This window comes from Ursus arctos, unplaced genomic scaffold (assembly GCF_023065955.2).
Source record: "Ursus arctos isolate Adak ecotype North America unplaced genomic scaffold, UrsArc2.0 scaffold_7, whole genome shotgun sequence".
Taxonomy (NCBI): domain Eukaryota; kingdom Metazoa; phylum Chordata; class Mammalia; order Carnivora; family Ursidae; genus Ursus; species Ursus arctos.
In genome coordinates, this window is record NW_026623089.1 from 55,459,051 (window position 1) to 55,484,529 (window position 25,479).

Sequence of the window (25,479 nt, forward strand, 5' to 3'; positions counted from 1 at the left end):
AGGAAAGAGTCCTGAAATTAGACAATCATTCTACTGACATTATGCACACAGTAAGATTACACTAGCTCAGGTATATACCTTTTAATGGCATTTTAAATTTGAGATCTTTTTTCCATGTGTAATGATATTCAGAAAAACACTGTCCCTTTCTTAATTCAGATTTTCAAAACAAGAGGAAGGAGGCTACAAACATAGGCTCTGAAGTTGAGACTGCTGTCTTTGAATTCCAGTTTAATCATTTACTAGCTGTGACCTTTCCTGTGACTTAGTTTCCTAACTTGTAAATTGGAGATAACACATCTTCACTTTATAGGCGTGCTCTGAATATAACAAGTCAAGGTCATGGCACAGTATCAGACTCCCAGTAAAATATCTGGAATAGGGATCATCATTACTATACTCTTCTGTCCCTGCTCCAAGAAGCTCTCATTCAACCAGTTCAACCCCACTCAACACTGTCACCCTTTTCAGCTTATGAGATCCTTCTAAAAAGAGCCTATCCCCGGGGCCTGGCACATGGTAGGCTGTGAAAACTGCGTTGAAAGAGGAGTAGAGAAATGGAAGGATTGATCTCAGAGTATCAAATGTACTTTAGATAATCAAGAGCAAAAAGTCATTGCTACACTTCACTATTTTTTCTACTGTGGTTAAAAAAAAAAAAATCTAAATGATATAGTTTATCCCTTCAAGCAATCATTTACCCATTCTGGAATGTACTAATGAACCACCTACTTCAGGCAAAAAACACTTCCTTAGTTCAGGGCCAATCTGAAATCTTTGTGATTTGGGGTTATATTTTAAGATTTTTTTTTTAATAAGACTGTTTTAATAATTAAACCTATTTGGGTTCAAAATAGGTTATTTCACAAATTCTCTCCTCATAAGTTGTAATAATGAGGGCATCAAGCAGCCTTACAAACTTTAATGACACAATCTATTTAATCTCCCTATTACAGCTACATTAGAGTAAACTAATTCTTCTTTTATTTGAACACTTACATGAAATTTGACCATAGACAGTGACTAATCACTACAGGGTTCAAATTCAGCTTTCATGTGTTTCAAATACTGAGCAGATTTCTCATAAGGCCTGCCTATGAATCGTTAGTTCAGCAAGATTGTCTCAGGGCCTTTAACACATCGATAAAAATTCTAATTATTAGTTCCTGGATGTTCTCTTTCAATGACTCCTAAGGCACAAAATATGTATCAGTCATAAACTCCATAAATCAGCTATTTGCACATACCTACTTGTTTCTTTATAGGGAATCAATATTATACAACAATTTCATATTTTAAAATTTCAGAAGGTTTACAAATTCTTCGATGGCCAAGACTGGATTTTCATTTGTAGGGACATCCTTTGTATCACAGAGCAGAAAAAGGCACCAGGGATTGAAAAAGAAACAAACCCGTTCCAGTTCTTGAACGGGGTGGCAATTATAGATACTTTTTATAGTTATTTGTTAAGCTGCACATATGTTTTACATTCTGTGTATGTATATCTCACAATAAAACATTTTTTAAACAAAATGCTTATAGGTTGAAATTCTTTTAAACATAGGAAGAATAAACTCTAATAGAGTATTAAAGAAATTCATTCTTACGATATGCACAATAAATAACTTAGGAGACATTAAGCCAAGAGAAATCAGCAAATTTTCCACTTGGGAAAGATTCCAAATTATAAGTTATATTTAACAATTATTTGAGCAAAATCAATAAAGGTCCAACAGAAAAATGGGTATAGAATTCAGTCCAATTTCGCCAGAATACGAATGGGGCAAAAATGCGACATATAAAAGACTACCCAAAATTTGATAAGGTCATGATGAGGCAATTAATGGAGGTAAACAAAGAACACACACACACACACACACACACACACACACACACAGAGACTCGGGCACACGTGCACACACTTACCAAGACAGTTGCAGGTTGGCAATTCAGAATCTTTCGTGGTGGACACCAGGTTTTTTGTAGGATTGGTAAAGAAGTTCATGGCATAATCATTAAAACTTTTCTGCGCACTGTCTACTGGGTAAAATTCTGATGCTCCAACACTAGATGAACACACGTCCTCTTCACTCTTGGTAGAAACCACTGTAATTCCACCCGAACATACTACATTGACATTCCTGAGAATTTGTGCTGGGTCTGGTAAGGGGCTTTCATGAGAGATACCAGGCAACGTTGGCAGTTTCTGATGCACGAGCTGGTCTTTAACATCCCGCTGGAACTGTGTTTGGTCATCGCTGGCCATTACATTAGCACACTGGTTAGTCGGAGAGGAGGGCTGGAGTAAAGGATGAGCTTTCTGATTGACATTCACTGTTGGCTGTACCTGAGAATTATAAACTTTTTCTGTAAACGCCTGCCCATTGGATTCTGTTTTTAACTGGCATAATGGGAGAGAATCCAACAGTTCAACCTTCATGTTTCTTTCCTGTGCTAATTCGGGATAATAACGCTCAAATTTTATTTGAGTGAGTGGAGGAAATAATTTTTTGTGTTCTAATGCTGAACTCTTTTGAGTCACTGGTTTCCATACTTTGGTTAGGGGAGGAATTTTTCCCAACAGAATGGGAAAATCGTGTGGACCAAACTGACCAAATCTTTGAAACTTAGATGCTATCCAAATGTCATGTAACTTACTATACTCATATGACAACTGTTCTTGCTTTTTCTGGTCATTTTCTTGACAACTTATGACTACAGGCTTCTTTTTCCGCCGATCTCTTGATGGGGTAGCTCTTGTCTTTTTCTGTGTTGTGTTCTTTTGCTTTGTCAACGATGAGCTATGATTATTTTGTACACTGGAAGGTGGTTTCTGTTGTATTGCGACCTTCTCCTGACCACATTTTTGCTGTACATTACATGCAGCAAGGCTTGTTGGTGTATTTTCAAACTTTTTGTCCTCTTGTTTTATATAATTGAATTTAATTATTGATGCAAGTTGTGTTAACTGTGTTGCAACGTCTTCCTCTATTTTGCTATGTATTGTATTTAGACACGACGGATCATCTTTTAAGTCTATCTTTTTACTGCTGGTCAGTGACTGGTTACAATACCCCAATTTATCACTTGTTGGGGGCAACTGATGCAAATTCTTAGAACTATCAGAAGTAATTCTACCTTGAGCAACATTTTTATTGGTGTCAATTTTAGATGAATTTGAATTTGGTATGAAAAGAGATATTGAATTTGTGACTTTTGAATATTCCTGTGACTTTGTAGGTGCCTGGTTAGCAGCTGAGCTGTTGTGTGACTTGGAAATGTTTTGGCCATTGAATACCACCGTGTTGCATGAACTCTGCTTTTCCAAAGATGGATAGTGATGAAGGCTTTCTGGCTCCCCTTGTAAGTTTGGGTCTTGGAGGTCTTTTCTTACAGAATAGAGGATAGCTTTACAGCTATTAAGCAAACTCGCTGTTCTGTGTTCTGTTTCTTCATCCTTCTCTGACTTTGATGGTGAGGAATTTTCTGATGGGGCTTCTGACAGTTGGGTCAGAGCTTCTATGGCCACCACTTGCTCCAGTGTTAATCTCCTATCTTTCATTAGGGATAGAAGACTTGGTTGAACTGGAGATCCATCCTTTGGTTCTTTACTTGGTATATTTTCTAGAGATTTGGGTTGATTACTTTCATTGTGTGTACTAGTATGACTATTTAAGTTGAAAGTTGCAGGATCTGGAAAAGACTTGCAGTTAAACCCAGATTTCTGGAAGACTGAAACATTATTTCTCCCCTTGAGATGATCACAGCTCGCAGTAGTGGCAATGGAACTCATGGCATTGTGGTTGGCAGTGTCTTTCAGGAATTTATGGGAGTTGTTTTCAAATGCCTTGCCAAATTCTTCAATATTGAATTTTTTAAAAGACACATTTGTTTCGGTTGGTAAATAGTGTACATTTTTAATGCCGTTTCTTACAGTTTGTGCAAACAATTTCTGAGGCTCAATTAAGTCAGTAAGTAGGACTTTTTTCCTGTCATCTTCAGAATTTTTTAATTTGTCAGCTTCTGTCACAATTGCCTTAAATTCGCCTTTGACATGATCGGTTAAATGTGATTTCTTGTTTTGCGTCCACTTCTCCACTTCAATACCTGTCATACTTTCTTCATTTTTAGTTACATTTTCAAGGGGAGGTGGGTTTAATTCCAATCTCTGTTCCCCCCCATAGCTCCTCCTGTATTCCATGGATTCTGACTTGGGGCCATTTACTGATTTGTTGACAAAATCTGCCTACAAAATAAACACAGAAATACCTTATATTATCTATACAAATATTGGAATAAGAGCCAGAGGAACTTTATGATTTAACATGAACTAAATGTAAAGTCCCTGAAAAAAATATTACTTTTGCTTTTTATGTTTTCAATAAAATACCAAAAGGGCTGTGTAAGGAAAAAGAAAAAAAAAATTGGAAGTACAAATATCATTAACTCATACCTGTTAATATTTTGGTATATTTATTTGTTTTTCAAAAAAAAAATTTTTTTTTTTTTTTGAGACAGCGAGCAAGGAAGTGCAAGCAGGGGCGGGGGGCGGTTGGTAGGGTTGTGAAGGTCAGAAGGAGAGAAAGAATCTTAAGCAGGCTCCACACTCAGTGCAGAGCAGAGACCGATGCAGGTCCGATCTCATGACCCTGAGATCATGACCTGAGCCAAAATCAAGAGTTTGGACGCTTAACTAAAGCCACGCAGGTGCCCCTCCAAATAAATCTTTAAAATATTTTTACATTAGTACCATTCGATGGGTAATAACTCTTATCTTAATGCAAACTGTACTGAAATACAAAATACACACATAAAAGTGTACAAATTCTAAGTACATAGTTTAATGAATTTTCACAAATGAACCCCCATGTGGCCAGATTCCAGCCAAGAAACTCCCATCTTGTCATCATTCTACTACCAAAGGGTAACCATTATTTTGACATCTATCATGGATTTCTTTTGCTTATTTTCCAAACTTTACATAACTGACTTCCTTTCACTCAAAATTACATTTGTGATTCATCCCCATTGCAGTCCATTGATTCTTACTATTGTATAGTAATTCACTGAATGATATTTATTGATTCTACTATAGATGGACATTTGAGTTATTTTTGGTTGTATACCACTATAAATATTACTGTTATATATACATTGGGTGGAGTGGAAGTGCTGGGTTATCAAGTGTGTGCGTATGCATATGTTAACTTCGGGTTTAGTAGATAGGCCAAATAATTGTCTAAAGTGGTTATAAACATACACTCCCATGAGTAATTATGATAGCTCTAACTGTTGTACACTCTTATTAGCAGTTAGTATTTTCTGTCTTTTCACTTAAGCCATTGTGTTTAGTGGGAATAATATAATCCCTTCAAAAAAAATTTTAGATGAAATGCCCATAAAATAAGATTAATCATTTTACCATTTAAAATTGTACAATTCAGTGATTTTTAAACATATTTACAACGTTATGCAATAATCACCCTTATCTAATTCCAGAACATTTTCATCACCCCTAAAAGAAACCTTGTACCCATTAAGCAATCGCTCTCTATTTCCCCTACTAATCCCTATTTTTAAAACCCAACAGCTCATCCAAAATTACAACATAGGAATTGAGACAGTAGGGGCATTTCCAACTGTTGTCAGGAGCGAATTTAGTAAAGATAACCTCCACCTCCTAATCTTCAGTATAGCTCTGGACATTCTATTCAATGCCTCAGGGAGAGAAAAATTTAAGATTAGGAGACTTCCTAGTGAATGAAGTGACATACCCGAGTCCATAGAAAAACCAGGAATACCGACTGAAAAACTAAGTCAAAGTTCAGAAGAGCTATAAAATATGCAAGCATTACCCAACTGCATAATTAAACATTAAACAATCTTTTCTTTCACATTAAACAATCTTAGTAGAAATAAACTATATTTAATTTCTTGAGCAGGGTACACAGGTTACACAGATTATGTTCAGTTTGCCAAAATTCATTAACGTATATAATTATCATACATACATTTTCTTTATGTATATTACATTTCAGTAGTAACTTAAAAAAATCTGAAAAAACTCAATTCTTAACGTAGAGGGTAATAAATTAACAGACAGACTTGAAAATATTTAACAATTTATTATTAAAATGATGGCATGTCTAAGCAGTGGAGAAAAGTAACAATTTCTTAGTAATGACAAAGGGGAAATTTGACCCCCATCTCATAATATGAAATAAAAATTCCAGATATGTTAATAATTTAAATATTTAAAAATAAGAAAATATAGAAAGCCGGGAAAATATTCCCAAGAAAGAGTAAAAAGTGAGAGGCCATAAAGGAAAGAATGTATTTTTTAATATGTATTTTCACTACATGTAATATGAACAATTTTTGAAGCAAAGGCACCATAATATAGTTCTTTACAAACTGCTGATAACAATCTACAAGTTCCAATACCAATTTAGTGCTTTGTAACAAGTGCTTTTTCTTAATGGAATAGTACAGAAAAATACAAATGCACTACATTTAGTAAAAATAACTATTACAACATAAATCTTTTTTTTAAATTTTTATTTAAGTAATTTCTACACCCAATGTGGGGCTTGACCTCAGAACCCCACAATCAAGAGTCGGATGCTCTTCCAACTGAGCTACCACAGCAACCCTACAATGTAAATCTTTTATGTAATGTGTTTGTATATGTCTGTGCACTGAATCAGAATGTAAAATGTATTTATTTCTTCATATATATAGTTGTCAAAAAAGGCAGGAAAAATATCGCCATTAAAAAAAATAAAAAGTCAAAGGATAGTCTAGGAAAATATTCAAACTACATGTAAATAGTTACTATTCTTAATGTAAAAGAGCTTCCACAATCAACAAGAAAAGGTAAATGACTTGACAGAAGAGTGAGAAATAGACAGGAATATGTACTTTGCTTAAGTGGAAATCCACAGGATCAAAAGCTGTTGACTTTCCTAGAAGACAAGCAAATGAAAATAAATGCAACTTTTTAATCCACCCAAATGACAAAACTAAAAATGTAGAAATGTATGTAAGCAAATTATAATGCAATATAACATTTATACTAGGGAAAGTATGAAATAAACAAACTCCTATTCATATTGTGAAACAATGTACAGCCATTACTTGGATGTATCAATCTAGTGATTGCATGGCAAGAGAGCCTAAATAATAAGATGCTGAAAGCTGGTAGGTAAAATGTTAATACCAGTTACCACTGGGAAACAAAAGTGAGGAAAAGAGAAGTTTTGTTTGTTTTACTTGATGCTTTTAATTTTACAAATATGGATATCTAAGACACAAGGACGTACATATTCCTCTACAGAGGACCCTGAGAACATTTTAAGATTTATGTGCTGCAAACACAGAACATTCTCATTAACTAATGGGCTTAATTAAAAACTGACCTTTATCATTCAGTTATATCTCATATAACTTTTTGTTTCTAGAGAGAGGGAGACGGTGGGAAGGGGGGTAGAGGGAATCTTCATTCAGCAGGCTCCACACCCAGCACGAAGCATGATGTGGGCTCGATCTCATCACCCTGAGTTCATGACCTGAGCTGAATCAAGAGCCAGACGCTTAACCGACTGAGCCACCCAGGTGCCCCTATATCTCATGACTGTTTTACAAACTCAGGGTTTAAAAACACGGGGTCAATAAATACATGAGAACATGGTCTACACAATGCCAACTACTAAACCTAACCTTTAAGAAAACAATTTGATAGATTACGTTTCAGTAGGGGCTAGTAAGATGTTCTCTGTTCTCTGAAATCAGCTGGAACTCTTACAAGTACATACTATTAAATGTGATTATACGTGTATCCATGTATGTGCACTGAGAAAATGGTTACTCTTAGTTTCACTTGCTGTTCATAGTGAAACTGAGTGGCCAGAACAAACATTCAGCTACTGGGGAAAAACAAAAAATTCAAGTTCATGTCATCTCAAAAGTGCATCAACAAAACAGATGAATTGTATGGTGTAAATATAGGATATCTCAATAAAGTTCTTAAAAAAAAAGATGAGTGAAAAAGAAACTTGAAAAAGATATAATAACACTGCCTTATGTTTAAAAGGTACATCTAAATAATGTGTAAACATGTTTATTTTTAAACATAAGTGTGGAAAATAAACCAATCTAATTTCTGTAACTGGTTTATCTTTTCTTTTTTTTTTTTAAGATTTTATTTATTTATTTGACTGAGAGAGAGGGTGGGGTACACAAGCAGGGGGAGCAGGCAGAGGGAGAGGAGAAGCAGGCTCCCCGCTGAGCAAGGAGTCAGGATGTGGGGCTCGATCCCAGGACCCTGGGATCATGACCAGAGCAGAAGGCAGATGTTTAACCAACTGAGCCACCCAGGCGCCCCTATTACTGGTTAATCTTGAACACTAAATGGGGAAAGAGCAATCCTTTGGAGTTGTCTGATCCAGGGGATGCCATGTAGCCTGAACTTTAGTGTCCTCCTTTTTTAAGGGTCATCTAGATTGTGATGGGGATTCAATGAGACCATATGACCAAAGTTGTTAGCCCAGTGAAGATGAGGCATCACTAAGAGAGAACACTAACAATTTCATTATAATAGTTGTAATCCAAAGAATGTTAGTTATATTATAATATACAGTCCTTACTGCAAGAACTCATTTGATCTTCACTACAACTGAGATGGACACTGTAAAAAGGTGCTCAATTTTAAGAAAAATGCAATTAAAAATGGTCCAGATAACATTTTTCATTTATCAGAATAGCAAACATCAAAATGTTTGAACACCCAAGCCCTTGGGAAAGTTGTGGGGATATATACTCTCATATAATGTTAGTGGAGTGCAAAGCGGTATCATCCCTATGGAGAACGATTTGGCAATAACTATCAAAATTACAAATTCAACCTCTCCTTTGATACAGCATTTTCACTTCTGAGAATTTATCCTACTTCTACCTGCACTTAATGGTATGTTCTGACAGCTTTGTATATTTTAAGAAGTAACCGATAATACCCGAATATCCACCTGTAGCAGACTAATTCAACTGTGTTATCTACATAATACCTCGCAGCTATAAAAAAGAAAGAAAAGAAATTCCATTCCTAATAGGCAGATGTCCAGGATATATTACGTTAAAAAAAAAAAAAAAAGAGGATCTAGAACTGTACCATTTTTTAAATTTTAATAAAAAGTATAGGGAATTAATATATATATTCATATTTGCAAAAAGAAACTTCAGAAGAATACAAATGAAACTAATAGGAGTGGTGAGTAGGAAGAGGTCAAGAACAATACAGGAGCTTGGGAACCGTTAAACCCAGATCTGAACAAATACTGTTGCTTTTTAAAATATACTTCCTTTAGATTTAAACCAAAAGTGAAGCAGTCTATGGGAAGATTTCTAGCATACAGTAAGTGAAAAAAGCTAAAAAGTTTCTGTAGTACCAAATTACAAACAAATTAGAGCAGAAAGATAGGATGTGGAGTACATACACATTTGCTAATATTCAGGGAGGCTATGCCCGATTCTCCACACTTGTTGCATAGAAATTGTACTCAGTAGAATACTGGTGAGTGTTTAACAATCAGATTGGGAACTGAGAGGGAAGAAACAGTTTTTTTCGGTACATAGGCCAATTTCTGTGGTGTCAATACCTCCACCACGGTGGGCTGTAAATGATCAGTAAGACACGTGAGCCAGCCTTAGGAAGAAATGCACATCATTACTGACCTGAAAGGAGCCCACTCCAACCTACCAGAGTGTACAAACCCAAACCACTTCGTGAACAGGCTCCACTGACTACATTATGAATGTTTATTTTTTAATGAAGATTTCCTGGACATTTAATCTGCTTAGGTGGAGTGCATTCCCAAATACCCATTTTGAATCTCAAAATATTTGTTAACATCTACCTCTCTGAAGAGATGCCAACTCTCTGAAGGAAGTGAAGTGTTTCACAAAAAATTGGCTGTTTTACTCCCTCAAGCGCCATATATTCTCTGAGGACCCAAACTCATGCCACCTGCCCACCGGTGTCTCCTCTCCGTCCTCTATCACCCCAAAAGTGTTCAAAGGTACCATTTAAGGACAGTAATTCAAATTGTCCCACTTCTCTGCGTTGCTTACTCTATACCAGGCACAAGACTATACGTTGCTCAGGGCCCCTCTTATCCCTTCTGAACCAACAGGAATGTTGATCACCTTAGATCAGATCTGGGTCCAATAGTTACCAAACACCCTGTTTTCTCATTTCTCCACATTCCTATCATAGTGATACTGACACCCACTCCTGAATGAGCTCAAATGGCATTGAGCAAAGTGGTATTTTATTCTGAAATGACTATGCCCTTTGGACAGAATCTGACGTCTCCTCTCCCAACACTCACATTCCATACATGCTGTATTTCCTGTATCAAGAAACAGCTGCTCAGATCACATGGAAAAGTCTTTCAAAGCATGTACAGAGACATGGTCCACAAGACTATATGATCAGGCAGGCAGATCAATGTTTCTCAACCTGCCTTTAGGGTTTTTTTTGCTTTCCTCTTTCACCCCCCCACCAATCGTCTTTTAAAACATGTTTTCCCTAATAGCTCTCCCCAGGAAATTTTAATTTCACAGATATAGTATGTATCTGTTTATGTACTGTGGTCCCATCATTGTATCTAAGATTATTTTTACCCTCTCCCAGCAATCAAGAACCGGTCTTAAGGAATTAAAAAAACTAACGCGTAGAAGGGGCGCCTGGGTGGTTCAGTCGGTTAAGGGCGTGTGACTCTTGATTTCGGCTCAGGTTATGATCTCAGGGTTGTGAGCTGGATGGAGCCCCACGAGAGCCCCACGTTGGGCTCCTGGGTTCTGAGCTGACAATGGAGTCTGCTTCTCTCTCTCCTGCTGCCCCTCCCCCCACTAGCTTGCACGCTCACTCTCTCTCTCAAATAAATAAAAAAGCCTAAAAAAAAGAAAAAGAAAACTAACATGTAGAAGGCAAGGAGCAACCCACAAAGTATTTATACCTGAAGTGACACCCTCAGGACCTATGTTCTCAACCTGAAAATTAAGTGTTTGGAGAAAAAATTCAGGAGAACCACTGGTGGCTCCATTCCTGTTAACTTTAAGGTGATGTAATCATGCCGGATACGGTATTTGACCTCGCACATTCCCACAGAAGCATGGAGGTCAGCCCCTGCTCTGCACAACTGCTTTCGAACAAACCCAAATCGAAATCAAAAGAAAGATAAACCAGCCATTCACCAAAGCTAAAATAAACACTAAACACACACACACACACACACACAAATCCTTCTTCAACGGGGACCTGCAAAACAGTTACCTTATTTTCCTACAGCACTACAACTGTCTAGCTCTTTCCCTTTTGGGGGCATAAAAAGAAGACACCTACCCCACCACATTTTGTAGCCCTAATAATTGAGCTTTGCCTCTGTTCCATTTTCTCCAGTTTGCCTACAGCCACCCTGTAAGATGTTCAAAGTTCATGGAAAGGCAGGAGAGGGTGGGGTCTAACGGACTGAGTCTGTACTCATCCCCACTTGTCCTACCTTGGTGCCATTAAGCCTTATGTCTCTTCCACGCCTGGGCTGAATAGAGGCCATCCCAGAGACTCTGAAAATTCCTTTTCCACTTTGATCCACCACATCCAGACTTCTTTTCTATTCTAATTTTTTACTCCTCTCCCAACAAAAACTCCACCCTCATTTGGCCACAGGGTATCAGAATGGGGGGGGGGGGATGGGGCAGAGGAGGGGAAGCATATTATTAGAGGGAGAGACAATTCTATTTAATCCAAAAACATCTAAATTGTAGATTGGTTCTGAATGTATACGAAACTGACCCAAGAATGAAACCTCCCTTAGTCCCAGGTGTCCCTGTTCCTGCAGTCTTCCTCTGGAGCTCCGAGCCAGTGCAATGTATGCCAAGTCAAAAAGACTAACAACCTTTCAGACTCCAAATTTGCCTCAAGCTCTCATCCTATCAAATTCCCTCCTCATTCAAGTATCTTAAATGCCTACCCCAAGGTTCTGTGTGAGCCCTCGATTGTCAAATTCCATCATTCCTTAACCTGCTCTTTTGTAGACCTGAAAGGAGAGTCTCAGCTGAAACTGTAAAATCTAGGTGTCCCTGGGAGCTCCACATTTCTGTGCCTCTGTCCCCAGGCTGGAGGCGTGTCCCCCTGAGCCTACAACTTAGAGGATTCCAAAGCCAAACCCACTGCCTGTTCATTCTTCACCGTTTTCATGAACAGTCTTCCCCATGCTTAAAGTGAATAACCAACTCTGTGTCCAATGTAGTTTATTCTTTATACTTTTTGTGTATCTTCATATATTTTCAGAATGGGGGCTTTATTGGAAGCAGACAAACTTTGGCTACTTTTCCCTGCTCCGTCACTTACCAACCAAGTGGCAGAGAGTGAGGCTTTGCTCTCTGAAGCCTCTTTGAGCCTCAGTTTCCCTAAGATATATCAGGACTAGTAATAGCATTCACTGAACCAGTTTATTGTCAGGATGAAATGAAACAATGCATTTACACATATTGTTGGACCTTACTATGTGTGGAAATGAACTATTTAGGGGAAAAACATCTATTAGGTAGTTCTTTGATACATGTCCTTCAACATATAGCAAAAACCTACTAACTCCAGTCTCAAGTCAACAATTAAGAAAAAATATTTATTCATAGCTATTATTCATGTGTTGAGCACGGAATACTTGCCAGGCATCATCATTAATGTTTTATAGGAATTATCTCCTTGCTTTTCCTACTAAGTATAGTATTAGTATTTCCATTCTTCTGATGAGGTTTAGAAAGGTTAAGTAACTAGGCAAAGTCAAATCAATACTCTTAGAGCCAGAATCAAACCAGAGGTCTCTCCCAAGGCACTCCTCTTTAAGTAATAATTAACATTTACGACGAATTCCATCAGTTACTAATATTTAGTAATGTTTACTGACCTAAGATTACCGTAGATGCTTAAAACTTAGAAGAACAACTCAATTCCTCTGGTTGTTTCTTTTCCTGGATTGTGTGAATTATTGTTTTTCTGAACCCACTGGCCTACTTTCATTCACCTGTTTTTGAGTTTTGTAACAATACTGCATTGCTATTCAAAATATTCTCTCCCTTTGTGCAAATTCAGTATATGCACGCAGGGTTCACACCAAGTTATGAAGGAGAGTTGGGTGAAATTAGAATCCAATTTATAATCCAACTCTTCAGGATATGATCAGAGGTCACTGTGAGGTCACTGTCTATTTTCTCTCCAAATGTTCACTACACTATAACCCTCCTTACTTCTGGATAAATCCGATTTACTTTACCTTCTTCTTAACTTTTTACTCAAAATTTTCAGTTTCATATTATTAGAAGGTTCAGTGAAAACTTAATTGTTTTTGTTTTGTTTTGTTTTGAATTTTAAGTAGGCTCCACGACACTCTACCAACTCAGCCAGCCAGGTGCCCCAAAAACTTATGGGTATTAAATAATACCCCAACGTGAAGTACCACATTACTTTTTAAAAAACAATGAAAAGAACACAAAAATTGCTGATTGTCTAATTCAATCAGACTAGAGTCAATCATACTAGTTTGGCAAGTGCAATTTATATGCACTCATACTATCAAGGTTCACGATAGAAGGCAGGCTCCAAATATCTTTTTTGGGGGGAGCATTTAAATGCTCCTCAAGATTTCAGGAGACTGGTCTTATGACAAATCCTGTTTTCCACTAGGGTTTAGCCTCTATCAAGTCATTCTGCCTGGAATGCTCCTTCATGATCAAAGATAAATTCAAGGACCTTGCCTCACCCGACTCCAACCAGAAGGCCATCAGATAACTAGCTAATTCATGGTCCTACAAGGCACCAATAAAGATTTCAACTTTCAGTTCTTTCCAATATCGCTCATGTGGCCTTGGGTCTCCTTCCTCAATGTTTCCCTTTAAAGAAAAAAAAAGTGTCTATTTCTGTTTAGGCTTTCTAAGAACATACACTCCAAGAATACTGAGTATTTATTTAGCACTTAGCTGGTGATGCTATGCACAGAGGTATTTACACATTCCTAACAGAAAAATCAGAGAGCATTCTGGAGCCGAAGTATCAAGATCTGTAAATCTTTCCCTTCTAGCCGCCTCCCCACAGGCCATAACAAATTCAAGGCTTTTCAACTAAAGAAAACAAAAACCCTCGAGGAGTATTTAGCTCTCACCCTCACTGCACCACTTTACAAAAAATGGCCTTCAAATAATTGTCTGCAATCACTATCATGCACTCTTTAGCCCACTATAATTAGGATTCTGCGGCCACCACCTCATTGAAACTGGCCAATGTAGTCCCAATTGTCAAATTCAATGGACTGCCAGAATATCTTTTAATAGTGCTGCTCACATCTGTAAGGTTCTCCCTTCAATTCTCCACACATCATTTTAGTTTCCTTTGCTGGCTTTTCCACCCACTTATGAATGACGGTGTTCCCCTTTGCCTTCTCTCTGGGCTCCCCATTTATCTATATATAGGCCTCCAGTCTACACCTATTTGCTGATGACTCCCACAGCAAGACAAGATCTTTCCTCTAAACTTCAAACTCAGTCATGCACCAACTGGACATCTTCATCCCGCAATTAAAACTCAACCACATCTAAAAGTTAATGAGTTACCTCTACCCCACACCTGCTTTAACCCCAAAACTCACCTAATATAGTAACTCATGAGTCTCCTCAGAAGCCTCCTCCATTCAACACCCAAATTCAGCCAATGAATTCAGTGGTCTTACTTAAAACCTCTTCCTTTAATCCTCAGTTCTTCATTTCTACTGCTTTTGCCTCAGTGTGTTCATTCTACGTTTACAAGAGTATCCATAACATGCTGTGGACATGGTTGATGGTAGAGCTAACATGAGAGGCACCAGTTCTTATGGATACTACATTCTTTTTTTTTTTTTTTAAGATTTTGTTTATTTGAGAGAGAGAGAGAGAGAGAGAGAATGGGGCAGGGGTGGGGGGAGCAGAAGGGCAGAGGGAGAAGGAGAAGCAGACTCCTTGCTGAGCCAACTCAAAGGACCCCTGAGCAGACAGCCTGATGCGGGCTCGATCCTAGGACCCTGAGATCATGACCTGAGCCAAAGGCAGATGCTTAACCAACTGAGCCACCCAGGCACCCCTGGATATTGCATTCTAGTGAATGTTAGGTAACAAGCATTTCAGAACCTAATCTTTCACCGACTACCCTTAGTGGATTAACCTCAGAACTGGAATTGGTTTCCAGTCTGTAGGACTCCCAAACCTTCATATACTGTAATTCTAAGGAAGCACTGTCCAATGGAAATACAATATGGGCTACAGAAATAATTTTAAAGATTTTAGGAGGTTTATTTCTTAAAAGTAAAAAGAAACAGGTGAACCAAATTTTAATATATTTCTATTTAAGCCACCATATTAAAAATATCATCAAAATTTCAACATGTAATATGAAAAATTAATGAAGATATTTTGTATATTAAGTCTAAGAAATTCAGTGTATATTTTATACATACTGAAAATTAATTCATTGCTAAATTTTCAATGGTTAAAGTAAACTATAGTACTAAAACGAAGTTGTATTTAATAAAAAATATTTCACTTTAATTCAGTTTTAAATTTTAAACCAATTAAAATTAAATAAAATCACAAAGTCAATTTCTTCATTGTTCTACCCAAATTTCAATGATCAGATATGCAGTTATTTACAGAGATCATTTTAAATGCAAATCTCATTGATTTAGGCTGCATTCCACAAGCACCTGGCTAAACATCAACATCACCCTAGGGGTTTTAGAAAAGGAACTTCTAAACTAGCCCCAGCAAAATTCCCTTAGTCTGAAGGTAGAAATTCTATATAGACTCAAAGAACAGCATGGTAAGGGAACCTGGAAACCACTAACCACCAGAGCAAAATTCACATTTTTCACTACAACAAGAAAGGCCTCCAAGATCCTAGCCTTTGCCAAATTTTACAGAATGTATCTTGCAACCGCAGACCAGCCCCACCCCCAGCCTTGCTTCCCCTAAGGCTATTTTAAGCAGCCCAGTCCTTTCTTGAGTAGCTGCTTTAAGGTAGAATGCCCTTCCGTCATTCAACCCTCCCCCATCAATTTTGCCCAAAAAACACCTAGAACTAGAAGAAAAGTATCCGTAGAAATCAACTATTTTTAACAATTCCCCAGCTGGTAAACTCCAGTATTTCTTTTCCCCCAGCTCTGCTCAGATAAAACTGAACACTCCTTCCTTTACTATCTAGGTACAGATATTTATCATATCAATTGATTGTACTTACTTATCTGTTTGCAATGCGGTCTCTTCATCTTGGACTTTAATCCCCAGAGAAGAGATCTTGGTGATTGTCCTCTAGGCTCACAAACGGGTTTTATTTTGGGAACAAATGGGAAAATCTAAGTATACGCTAGATATTAGATAATAGGGAATCTTAATAATGGTATGATTGTATGGTAGGATTTAACCTTAAAGATGATAACCTACAACTCTCCAGTGGTTCATATACATACAGAAAGTCAAATATTGAATTGGGATAGTGGACATAGTGGCGTTCATTGCATTATTCTCTCAACTTGTTTTCTGCTTAAAATGTTTATTTAAAAAGCTGGATGATGATCATAAGAATAAATAAATAAGTACACAAATGAATTTAGAAGAAAAACCACAGGGTGGTTTAATCTGGAGAGATTTTCCAATTTAGCTTTATTGATTTGTAAATATTATTTTAGAATAAAGGAATAGTCCTTCCTTTCTAAATGTCAATTTTTCAGTACTTGTTTTCAGAAGGTGGCTCTTCTGGAATCAGACACCTCACATAGTAGGATTGGTTAGGAAAAAGGAAAAGTTAATTTAGATAAACTTGTTCTAGTCTTTCCTTGCCTCCTGCAAAACAGTCTCCAGCACCTACTTTCACTAAACTTTCCTTCCTCATCCACCCCCATTCACTCTGTATATAACACCTTTCTCCTTCACCAGAGTCTTCTACGTAACTCACCTTTTATTGCGTGACTCAGTCTTGGCAAGTCAGGAAGAGAAACCCAGGTAAGCTCTTAGAGGCAAAGTCATGAAGCTAAGAGGTACTACCCACCTACAGATTCCCATCATGAGAACACTCCTTTTTTCCTCTTTTTATTTCCAGAAAATAAATACAATGATGGAAATTTTGCCTTACCCTTCTCCTTCTATTCAGAAGAAGTAAAAATTTTAAAGTATTTCCAGATTTAGATATTTCCTTAATAAGAAAAAGAATTAAAAAAAAAACACCATACACAAGAATGTTTATGACAGACTTGTTTGAGCTACATTGTAACAGCAAATATTTCAAAAACAGTACCGGACTAGGTGAATAAAGTATGGTACGATATGTCTGTACGATGGAATTCCAGGTAGCCAATGAGATACCACGTACTGAAATGGCAAAAGATCCAAAACATTTCATGAAAAGACCAACTGAAGAGGAACATATGATACAGTCTTGTGGGTGTGTATGTAGGGACAGTTGGGGGGAGATCTCTAAGTGTAGATTTAAAACATCTGAAGAGGGGCCCCTGCCTGGCTAAGTCAGTAGAGCATGCAACTCTTGATCTCAGGGTTGTGAGTTCAAACCCCATGTTGAGTGTAGAGATTATTTAAAAATAAAATCTTTAAAAAATAATTTAAAAATAAAATAATATAATAAAACATCTGAAGAGATACACAACAACATAGTCCTGAGGTTACTGCTGTGAAATAAAAGAGATGGGGAGGAAGGGAGAAGAGAATGGGAATTGTAACTTTTAGCACTTTGATATTTTAACTTTTTTCAACTAGTATCTGTTCCTTTTATAATAAAGTTTTTTGTTTTGTTTTTTTGTTCTAAAGGCATGGGGCGCCTGGGTTGCTCAGTCAGTTGAGCATCTGGTCTTGATTTCAGCTCATGTCATGATCTCAGGGTCCTGGATAAGAGCCCCAGGTCAGGCTGTGAGCTCTGAGCTCAGCCCCATGTCTGGGCTCTGTCCCTCTCCTCTGCTCCTTCCTGCCACTCACTCTCTCAAATAAATAAAATAAATGAATAAATTATAAAGGCATACAAAACTGAAATAAAATCCAGAAAACTACATATGTATGCCAAATCCCAATATTAAATTAATTTTCTACAAAAAGATATTTCACTTCATTAATAATAAATAAAATTAAGGACCTAAATAGGTATTTTTTTCCAATGACTAAAATGCAAATGGCCAACAGGTACTGGAAAAGGTGCTAATCATTTTTTTTTTTTTTAAGTAGGCTTCATGACCAGTGTGGGGCTTGAACTCATGACCCTGAGGACCCTAAGATCAAGAGTTGGATGATTTACCAACTGAGCCAGGCGGGTGTCCACGTGCTAATCATTATCAATCATCATATAAATGCAAATCAAAACCAAAAGGAGATACCTCTATGAGGCGGCAGCATTATTCACAACAGCCAAGCTAAGGCAACAATCTAGTGTGTCTGACAGACGAATGGGTAAAGTAAATGTGTATATGTGTATATATGTACACACACACAGGGATACTTATTCAGCCTTACAAAAGGAGAAGGAAATCATGCCATTTGAAACAACAAAGATGAGCATGGATGATTCTTATGAGTATTAGGCTAAGTGAAAACGTCAGACACAGAATGACAAATACTGCATGGGAACATTTATATTTGGAATCAAAAATCTTAACAATGCAAACTCAAGAAACAGTACAAAAGTGATTGCCAGGGACTGGGGGGTGGAGAAAATAGGGAGAGGTTGATAAAAAGGGCACAAACTTTCTGTTATAAAATGAAAAAGGTCTGAGGATCCAATGTACAACGTGGTGACTATAGTTGATAATACTGTATTGTATAATTAAATTTGCTAAAGGAGTAGAATTTGCATTTTCTCACTAAAAAGAGAAAAAAACAGGTAAATCTGTGAGGTAATGGATGTGTTACCACGATGGAGGGAATCCTTCCGGAGTATATACGCGTATCAATTCACCACGCTACGCACATTAGGTATCATACATATTTGTCAATTATACCTCAATAAATCCAAAAAACAAACCCTCAGAAATAATTTTTAAATAAAAATAATGTAATCAATTAAAAATGTTAGATTGACAAAGAATAATTGGTAATATCTAGATGTGATAAACTTGCTGCTCTTGGTTCAATTTTTAAATTTACAGATGGTAATAATTATCAAAAATTTAACTTAAAAATAGAAGCATATTCTACTTTTGTTTACATTTCTCTGGAATATTTTTGCTCATCCTTTGAGTTTCAACTCTCTTTCCTTTAGGAGTGTCCCTTGTGGACAATAAATCATTTAATTTAGACTTTGTTTTATTTACATAATCTGAGGCATTTCTTCTAGATGGTAACTACATTTTATAGTCACAATGTAATAATAAATGTTTGGTGCTGGCAGGTTTCTTGCTAAATGGGTTATTTTTCTATTTCATTCTCTTTTCCTCTATTAATTTAAAAGACATAGCCTCAGGGGCACCTGGGTGGCTCAGTCGGTTAAGTATCTGTCTTCGGCTCAGAGTCCTGGGATCAAGTCCCTCAGTGGGCTCCCTGCTCGAGGGAAGCCTGCTTCTCCCTCTCCTCCCTGTGCTTGTGCTCTCTCACTATCTCTCTCTCTCAAATAAATAAATAAAATCTTAAAAATAAATAAATAAAAGACATAGACTCTATTTTAAATTTACTACTGATTCTTTTCAGATCTTTCAATGTTATTCTTAAATCCATATTTCTCTATTTATTAAAATCACACTGGTGATCTACGTAAACTGACCCAAAATGGAGCACAGAATAAATTAATACGAAAAGAACCAAGCTGCAAAGAAGCAACATGGTACAGTCTAATTTTTATAAAATAATAAGTATTAGTATAGTCACAGGACACTTATCATATAAGTCAATTGTTAATAGTGCGTCCATGTGTGTGAGCTGGGGGAAGCAAACTGTCTGCTACAATTAAATTTACAATTAAAGAAAAAGACAATTTTACCTTGGGCTCGAACTTATGACCCTGAGATCAAGACTTGCATGCTCCTCTGGCTAAGGCAGACAGATGTCCCAAGAGATACTCATTTTAATAAGTGTCCAGAATGTCATCTGCTTGGGAGCACTTGGGAGCACCTGGGTGGTTCACTAGGTTAAGTGTCCAACTCTTGATTTTGGCTCAGGTCATGATCTGAGGGTTTTGAGATAGAGCCAGCATCCGGCTCCTCACTCGGCCAGGAGTCTGCTTGAGATTCCTTTTCTCCCTCTCCCTCTGGCCCTCCCTGCAGGTGCTTGCTTGCTCTCTCTCTCTCTAAGTAAATAAATAAATCTTAAAAAAATAAAAAAAGAATGTCATCTGCTTGGGCTCACACATTATTTAGAATAAAACACCAGCACGTGTGTTATCTCGTTTTATGTATTTCATAGCACAAACAAAATGCCACAGGAAAAAATGAAGGCATTACAAAAAACTTCATTGAAGTTTTTAGTCATTACTACCTTAAGGAAGCGGGCACTGAATTTCCACACACCCTCTATGTATTTCTTTGACAGGTATCACAAACAAATTCAATTCTGGGACTCTGTTGCCTTTGACTTCTTCATGAACACCTTAGACATCATGGAATATAAATCCAATTAAGAAACACAGGAATAAAAACATAAATCAGAAAGGGACACGATTTTGAATTCCACTGTTTGCAAAAGACTGGTGTCATAAAACAGAAAATCGCCACACTTTACTATCATACAACTGAGGATGATTGTAAAGACTGACATAGCTGAGTGTAGGGCTTTTAATAAAAATAAACAAAAATAACACCAGGGAAAAAAGTCCCCTAGTCTGTGAACACTGAGGGCTTTCTGTTACCGCTGAATTTTTCTCACCTCTTTTTTATGAATTTCAAAGTTACAACCTGACCCTAAAATATCTCTGTTCTGTACCTGGCTGGAAAGCTGCCAGGAAAACTTTTGTGGCCTGTTCTTAAAACCATTCTGATGCTTTGCTAACAAATGAGACAACAGCCGTGGAAACTGTTAACAGGACTTTTGAGAACACAAGGCTCCAGGCATGAAGAAGCCTCAGCAGATGTTGTTACACGTTTGAACATTAATAATGAAGCAATTCCTACCAGGCCAATTGGTATTATACTTGCAAAAATGATTCAAACAAATGAGCTTGGGAAAGAGCAATCAGTGGACCTAAAAGCTGGATTAAATATGGTGAACAAAGGATCCTTGCCAGGGCTGAGCAGTATTTAGCCAGTAGAGATTGAAATCACACCTAAGACCTGCTAACTCTAACAATTAATTGAAAAACACAGAAAAGAGTAAAGTCTGGGCCACTAATAAATTTATGACCAAGGCTACAAGTTACTACAAGGGAAGAAAATTTCAATGGCATTCTGAATGAACACAAACATGTGGCAATCATTTTACAATATATATGTCTATCCCATAAACATGTTGTACCCTTTATACTTAGATGTCAAGTGTATCTCAATAAAGGTGGGGAAAAATAAATATGAAAAATTTTACATAAAGTTCAATATTTCATGTGTAATAAAATACACAAATATAAGAACATAAAATAAGAAAATAAGTTTGTTAAAACTACATTAGGGGCACCTGGGTGGCTCAGTCGGTTAATCGGCTGCCTTCAGCTCAGGTCATGATCCCAGGGTCCTGGGATCAAGCCCCATATCAGGCTCCTTGCTCAGGGGGAAGCCTGCTTCTCCCTCTCCCTCTGCTTGCCATTCCCCTTGCTTGTTCTCTATCTCCCCCTCTCTCCGTCAAATTAAAAAAAAAAAAAATCTTTAAAACTATTTTATTATTTCGTGGAAATATTTCAGAAACCATGGAAACAAAGACAAGTATAGAATTCATTTGAAAAAATGAAAATGGCTGGGGGATATAAACCAAGGCTAAAATTCTAAGGAAGAAGAGTTGAAAAGACTTGAAATTCAACAGGCAGCAAATCATAAAACAACACAACTACACCAGCAAATCAATGCAATAATCTCCTTTACACATCCAAGAAAAAGTCACCTTGAGATAAACTTACACATCGTTATGTTTAATTCTAAGAAGTAAGAACCCAGCTACATGAAAGTGATGGAAACTGACAGGCCTGGCATTTTTAGAGTATATACACTGAAGTTCCACACATCTCAGCCTTTGCCTGGGGTGCTGGATGGGTTTTTAACAAATTACGCAACAGATACACCAGAGGCTAAACATGCTCTGATATAAAACCCTTACTACACAAGCTTAGTAGTTAAGTAAGTTATGAAGTGACCATCTGTGTTTTCTGCCTAAGCAGATGAGACGTTCTCAAGGTTAGAGCAGACCTTCAAGGACATGGAATCCACCTCCTTATGCCAGGCCCAATCTCTGCATTACCTTTAGTGATTCATCAACTTTTGCTTAAGTACCCAAAGTAACAAGAAACTACCTCTAAACAGTTAAATATGCTGTTTCTTCCTATCCTACACGTACCAGTTTTATTTTTATGCTTGGAATCTGACATGGCAAGTCTTCCTTAACCCTTCACTTAACGATCAGTGATGGATTAAGCCCACAGAATAAAATAAATACTCTGAGTCCATAGTGATATAATAAATAATTGAATGAATAAGTAAGTGGGAGAAAAGGGACAGTGCTTTCTTACACGACAATTCCCATTAACAGATGGAGAGGAACAGTAGAACATGACCATTTGGTAAGCACCATATTAATAATTGTTGGAAGCAAAATTATGTATGAATACTAAAATTAACAGGTAGTCGGGCACCTGGGTGGCTCAGTCAGTTAAGCGTCCAACTCCTGATTTTGGCTCAGGTCATGATCTCAGGGTTGTGAGATGGAGCCCCATGTGGGCTCCACACTGCGCATGAGCCTGCTTCTCTACCCCCGCCCCTCACCCACCTCTAAAAAAAATAAAAATAAAATTAGTGGGTAAAAACATGATGGAAGACAGGATATTTGCATAGTGTCCAAGAATCTCCCCAGAAGATAGCTTTTTTTTTTTTAAGCTTTTATTTATTTATTTGACAGAGAGAGAGACAGCCAGCGAGAGAGGGAACATAAGCAGGGGGAGTGGGAGAGGAAGAAGCAGGCTCCCAGCAGAGCAGGGAGCCCGATGCAGGGCTCGATCCCAGGACCCTGGGATCACACCTTGAGCCAAAGGGAGACGCTTAACAACTGAGCCACCCAGGCACCCCATAAGATAGCTTTTAACTACAAAAGGACATAGTAATTTTATAGAGAAGAATCCTGGCAGAAACTTAAGCCAAGAGATCAAAGTTAATTCAGACATGAGACTTGATATGATACACTGAGAAAGGCACATTGCTTCTGTGGATTCTTGCCAAAAATGCATATACTAAATTTAATCACGAGACAGCATCACACAACCTAACAGGAGGGACATTCTACAAAACAACTGAACAGGATTCTTCGAAAGCCCCAATGCCATGAAAGACATTGAGACAAAAACAAACAAACAAAAAAGACATTGAAACACTGAGAACTATTACATATTACAGTTTGGAGACTAAGGAAACATGACAACTAAATTTGATGAGAGATCTTAAATTGAACCCTGAACTCCCAAAAAAGGACATTAGTGGGGAAATTGGCCAAATCTGAATTAGGTCTTTAGAACAGTAAATAATATTTTGTCAGTGTTAACGTCCTAGTTTCGACCCATAGTATGTAAGATGTTAACATTTGGGGATGGTCATCATCAGGGAAATGCAAATCAAAACTTTAATGAAATAGCACCTCACCCATCAGAATGGCTAAAGTCAACAACACAAGAAATAACAGGTTTTGACAAGGATGTGGAGAAAAAGGAATCCTGTTGCATTGTTGGTGAAAACGCAAACTGGTGCAGCCACTGTGGAAAACAGTAAGTTAAAAATAAAACTACCGTACAATCCAGAAATCACACTACTGGGTATTTACCCAAAAAATTCAAAAACACGAATTCAAAGGGATACATGCACCACTGTGTTTCTAGCAGCATTACCTACAATAGCCAAATTATGGAAGCAGCCCAAGTGTCCATCTATGGATGAATGGACAAAGAGGATGTTAGATACATACATGCATACAATGGAATATTACTCAGCCACATCTGCAACATGGATGGAGCTGCAGTGTATTATGCTATGTGAAGTCAGTCAGAGAGAGACAAATACCATATGATTTCACTCATATGTGGAATTTAAGAAAACAAATAAACAAAGAGGGAAAAAGAGAGTCAAACCAAGAAACAGACTCTTAATTAGAGAACAAACTGATGGTTACCAGAGGGGAGACGTGTGTGGGGGCGGTGGGAACAAGTGATGGGGATTAAAGAGAACACATAACATGATAAGGGCTTGGTCATGTATAGTTTTGTTAAATCACTATGACTCGTATTGTACACCTGAATCTAATGTAACACTGTATGTTAACTATAATGGAATTAAAATAAAAACATAAACATTTGGGGATGTTGGGTAAATTCTTTGTACTATTTCTGCAATACTCTTATAAATTGGAAAGGATATTCAAATAAAAAGTCAAAAAACAAAACAAAACAAAACAAAACATACCTGTCATAGCCTAGAGCCCAATCTCCTCTCCCCAAGACTGTTCTGCCCTCAAGGCTTTACTGGACCCTTTATACAGACAGAATGGTTTTCACAGTGTTCAGAGTGGTAGTCACTGCTCTTTAATCACAATGGTAAGGTTTGCATTTTTTATTTTAATTAAAATTTCTTTGATTTTATTACATTCTCATTACAGGAAAAAAAAGAAAACAAAAAACCAAAAAACTGGCAGATAGGGAAAACCAGAAGAAGGATTCCAAATCATGTGCTCAGGGAAAACTAGTATGTAGTCTCCTAGATCCCTTTTCATGTATATTATATTTGGTGCACTGTATTTTTAAAACAAAAATGAGATCTATACCATGGCATTTTGTAACTTACTTATTCACTTAAAAATATACACACATCTCTCTTTATTAAAGACTGAAGTAGGCATGCACACTTTTGAAAAAAAAAAAAAAGACTTTAATAATTCATTTGACAGAGCACAAGCAGGGCGAGCGGCAGAGGGAGAGGGAGAAGCAGGCTCCCCACTAAGTAGGGAGCCCACTGTGGGGCTTGATCCCAGGACCCCGGCACAGACACTTAACTGACTGAGCCACCCACGAGCCCTGGCGTGCATACTTTCAAGACTAAGCCAAACTGCTCTCTAGAAAGACCGTACAAATTTATTTTTTTCAGAGTGCCAAGTGTCCCATTTTAATTCAAATTTCTCATATTTGCTAATCCTGTCATTTTACCCTTACAAATTCATATAAAAAAACAAAACAGAATCTTAATGCACATTTTCAAATTATTGTAGAGGTTGATCATTGAAAAACTATTTCTTGGA

The 25,479-nt window shown here is 37.3% G+C and overlaps 1 protein-coding gene across 5 annotated transcripts in view; it reads right to left on the reverse strand.

Annotated features, from left to right (window-relative positions):
• The window catches only part of LOC113259115 (cell division cycle and apoptosis regulator protein 1), a 199,201-nt gene that overhangs the window by 122,620 nt on the left and 51,102 nt on the right, over positions 1-25,479 (reverse strand). For all 5 annotated transcript variants that reach the window (XR_006410100.2, XR_007189973.1, XM_057308834.1 and 2 more), the window contains exon 4: positions 1,927-4,246. Coding sequence is in view for 3 of the 5 variants with exons in the window: in XM_057308834.1 (XP_057164817.1) it covers positions 1,927-4,246 (2,320 nt within the window). In the remaining 2 variants the exon portion in view is untranslated. The remainder of the gene's footprint in view (positions 1-1,926; positions 4,247-25,479) is intronic.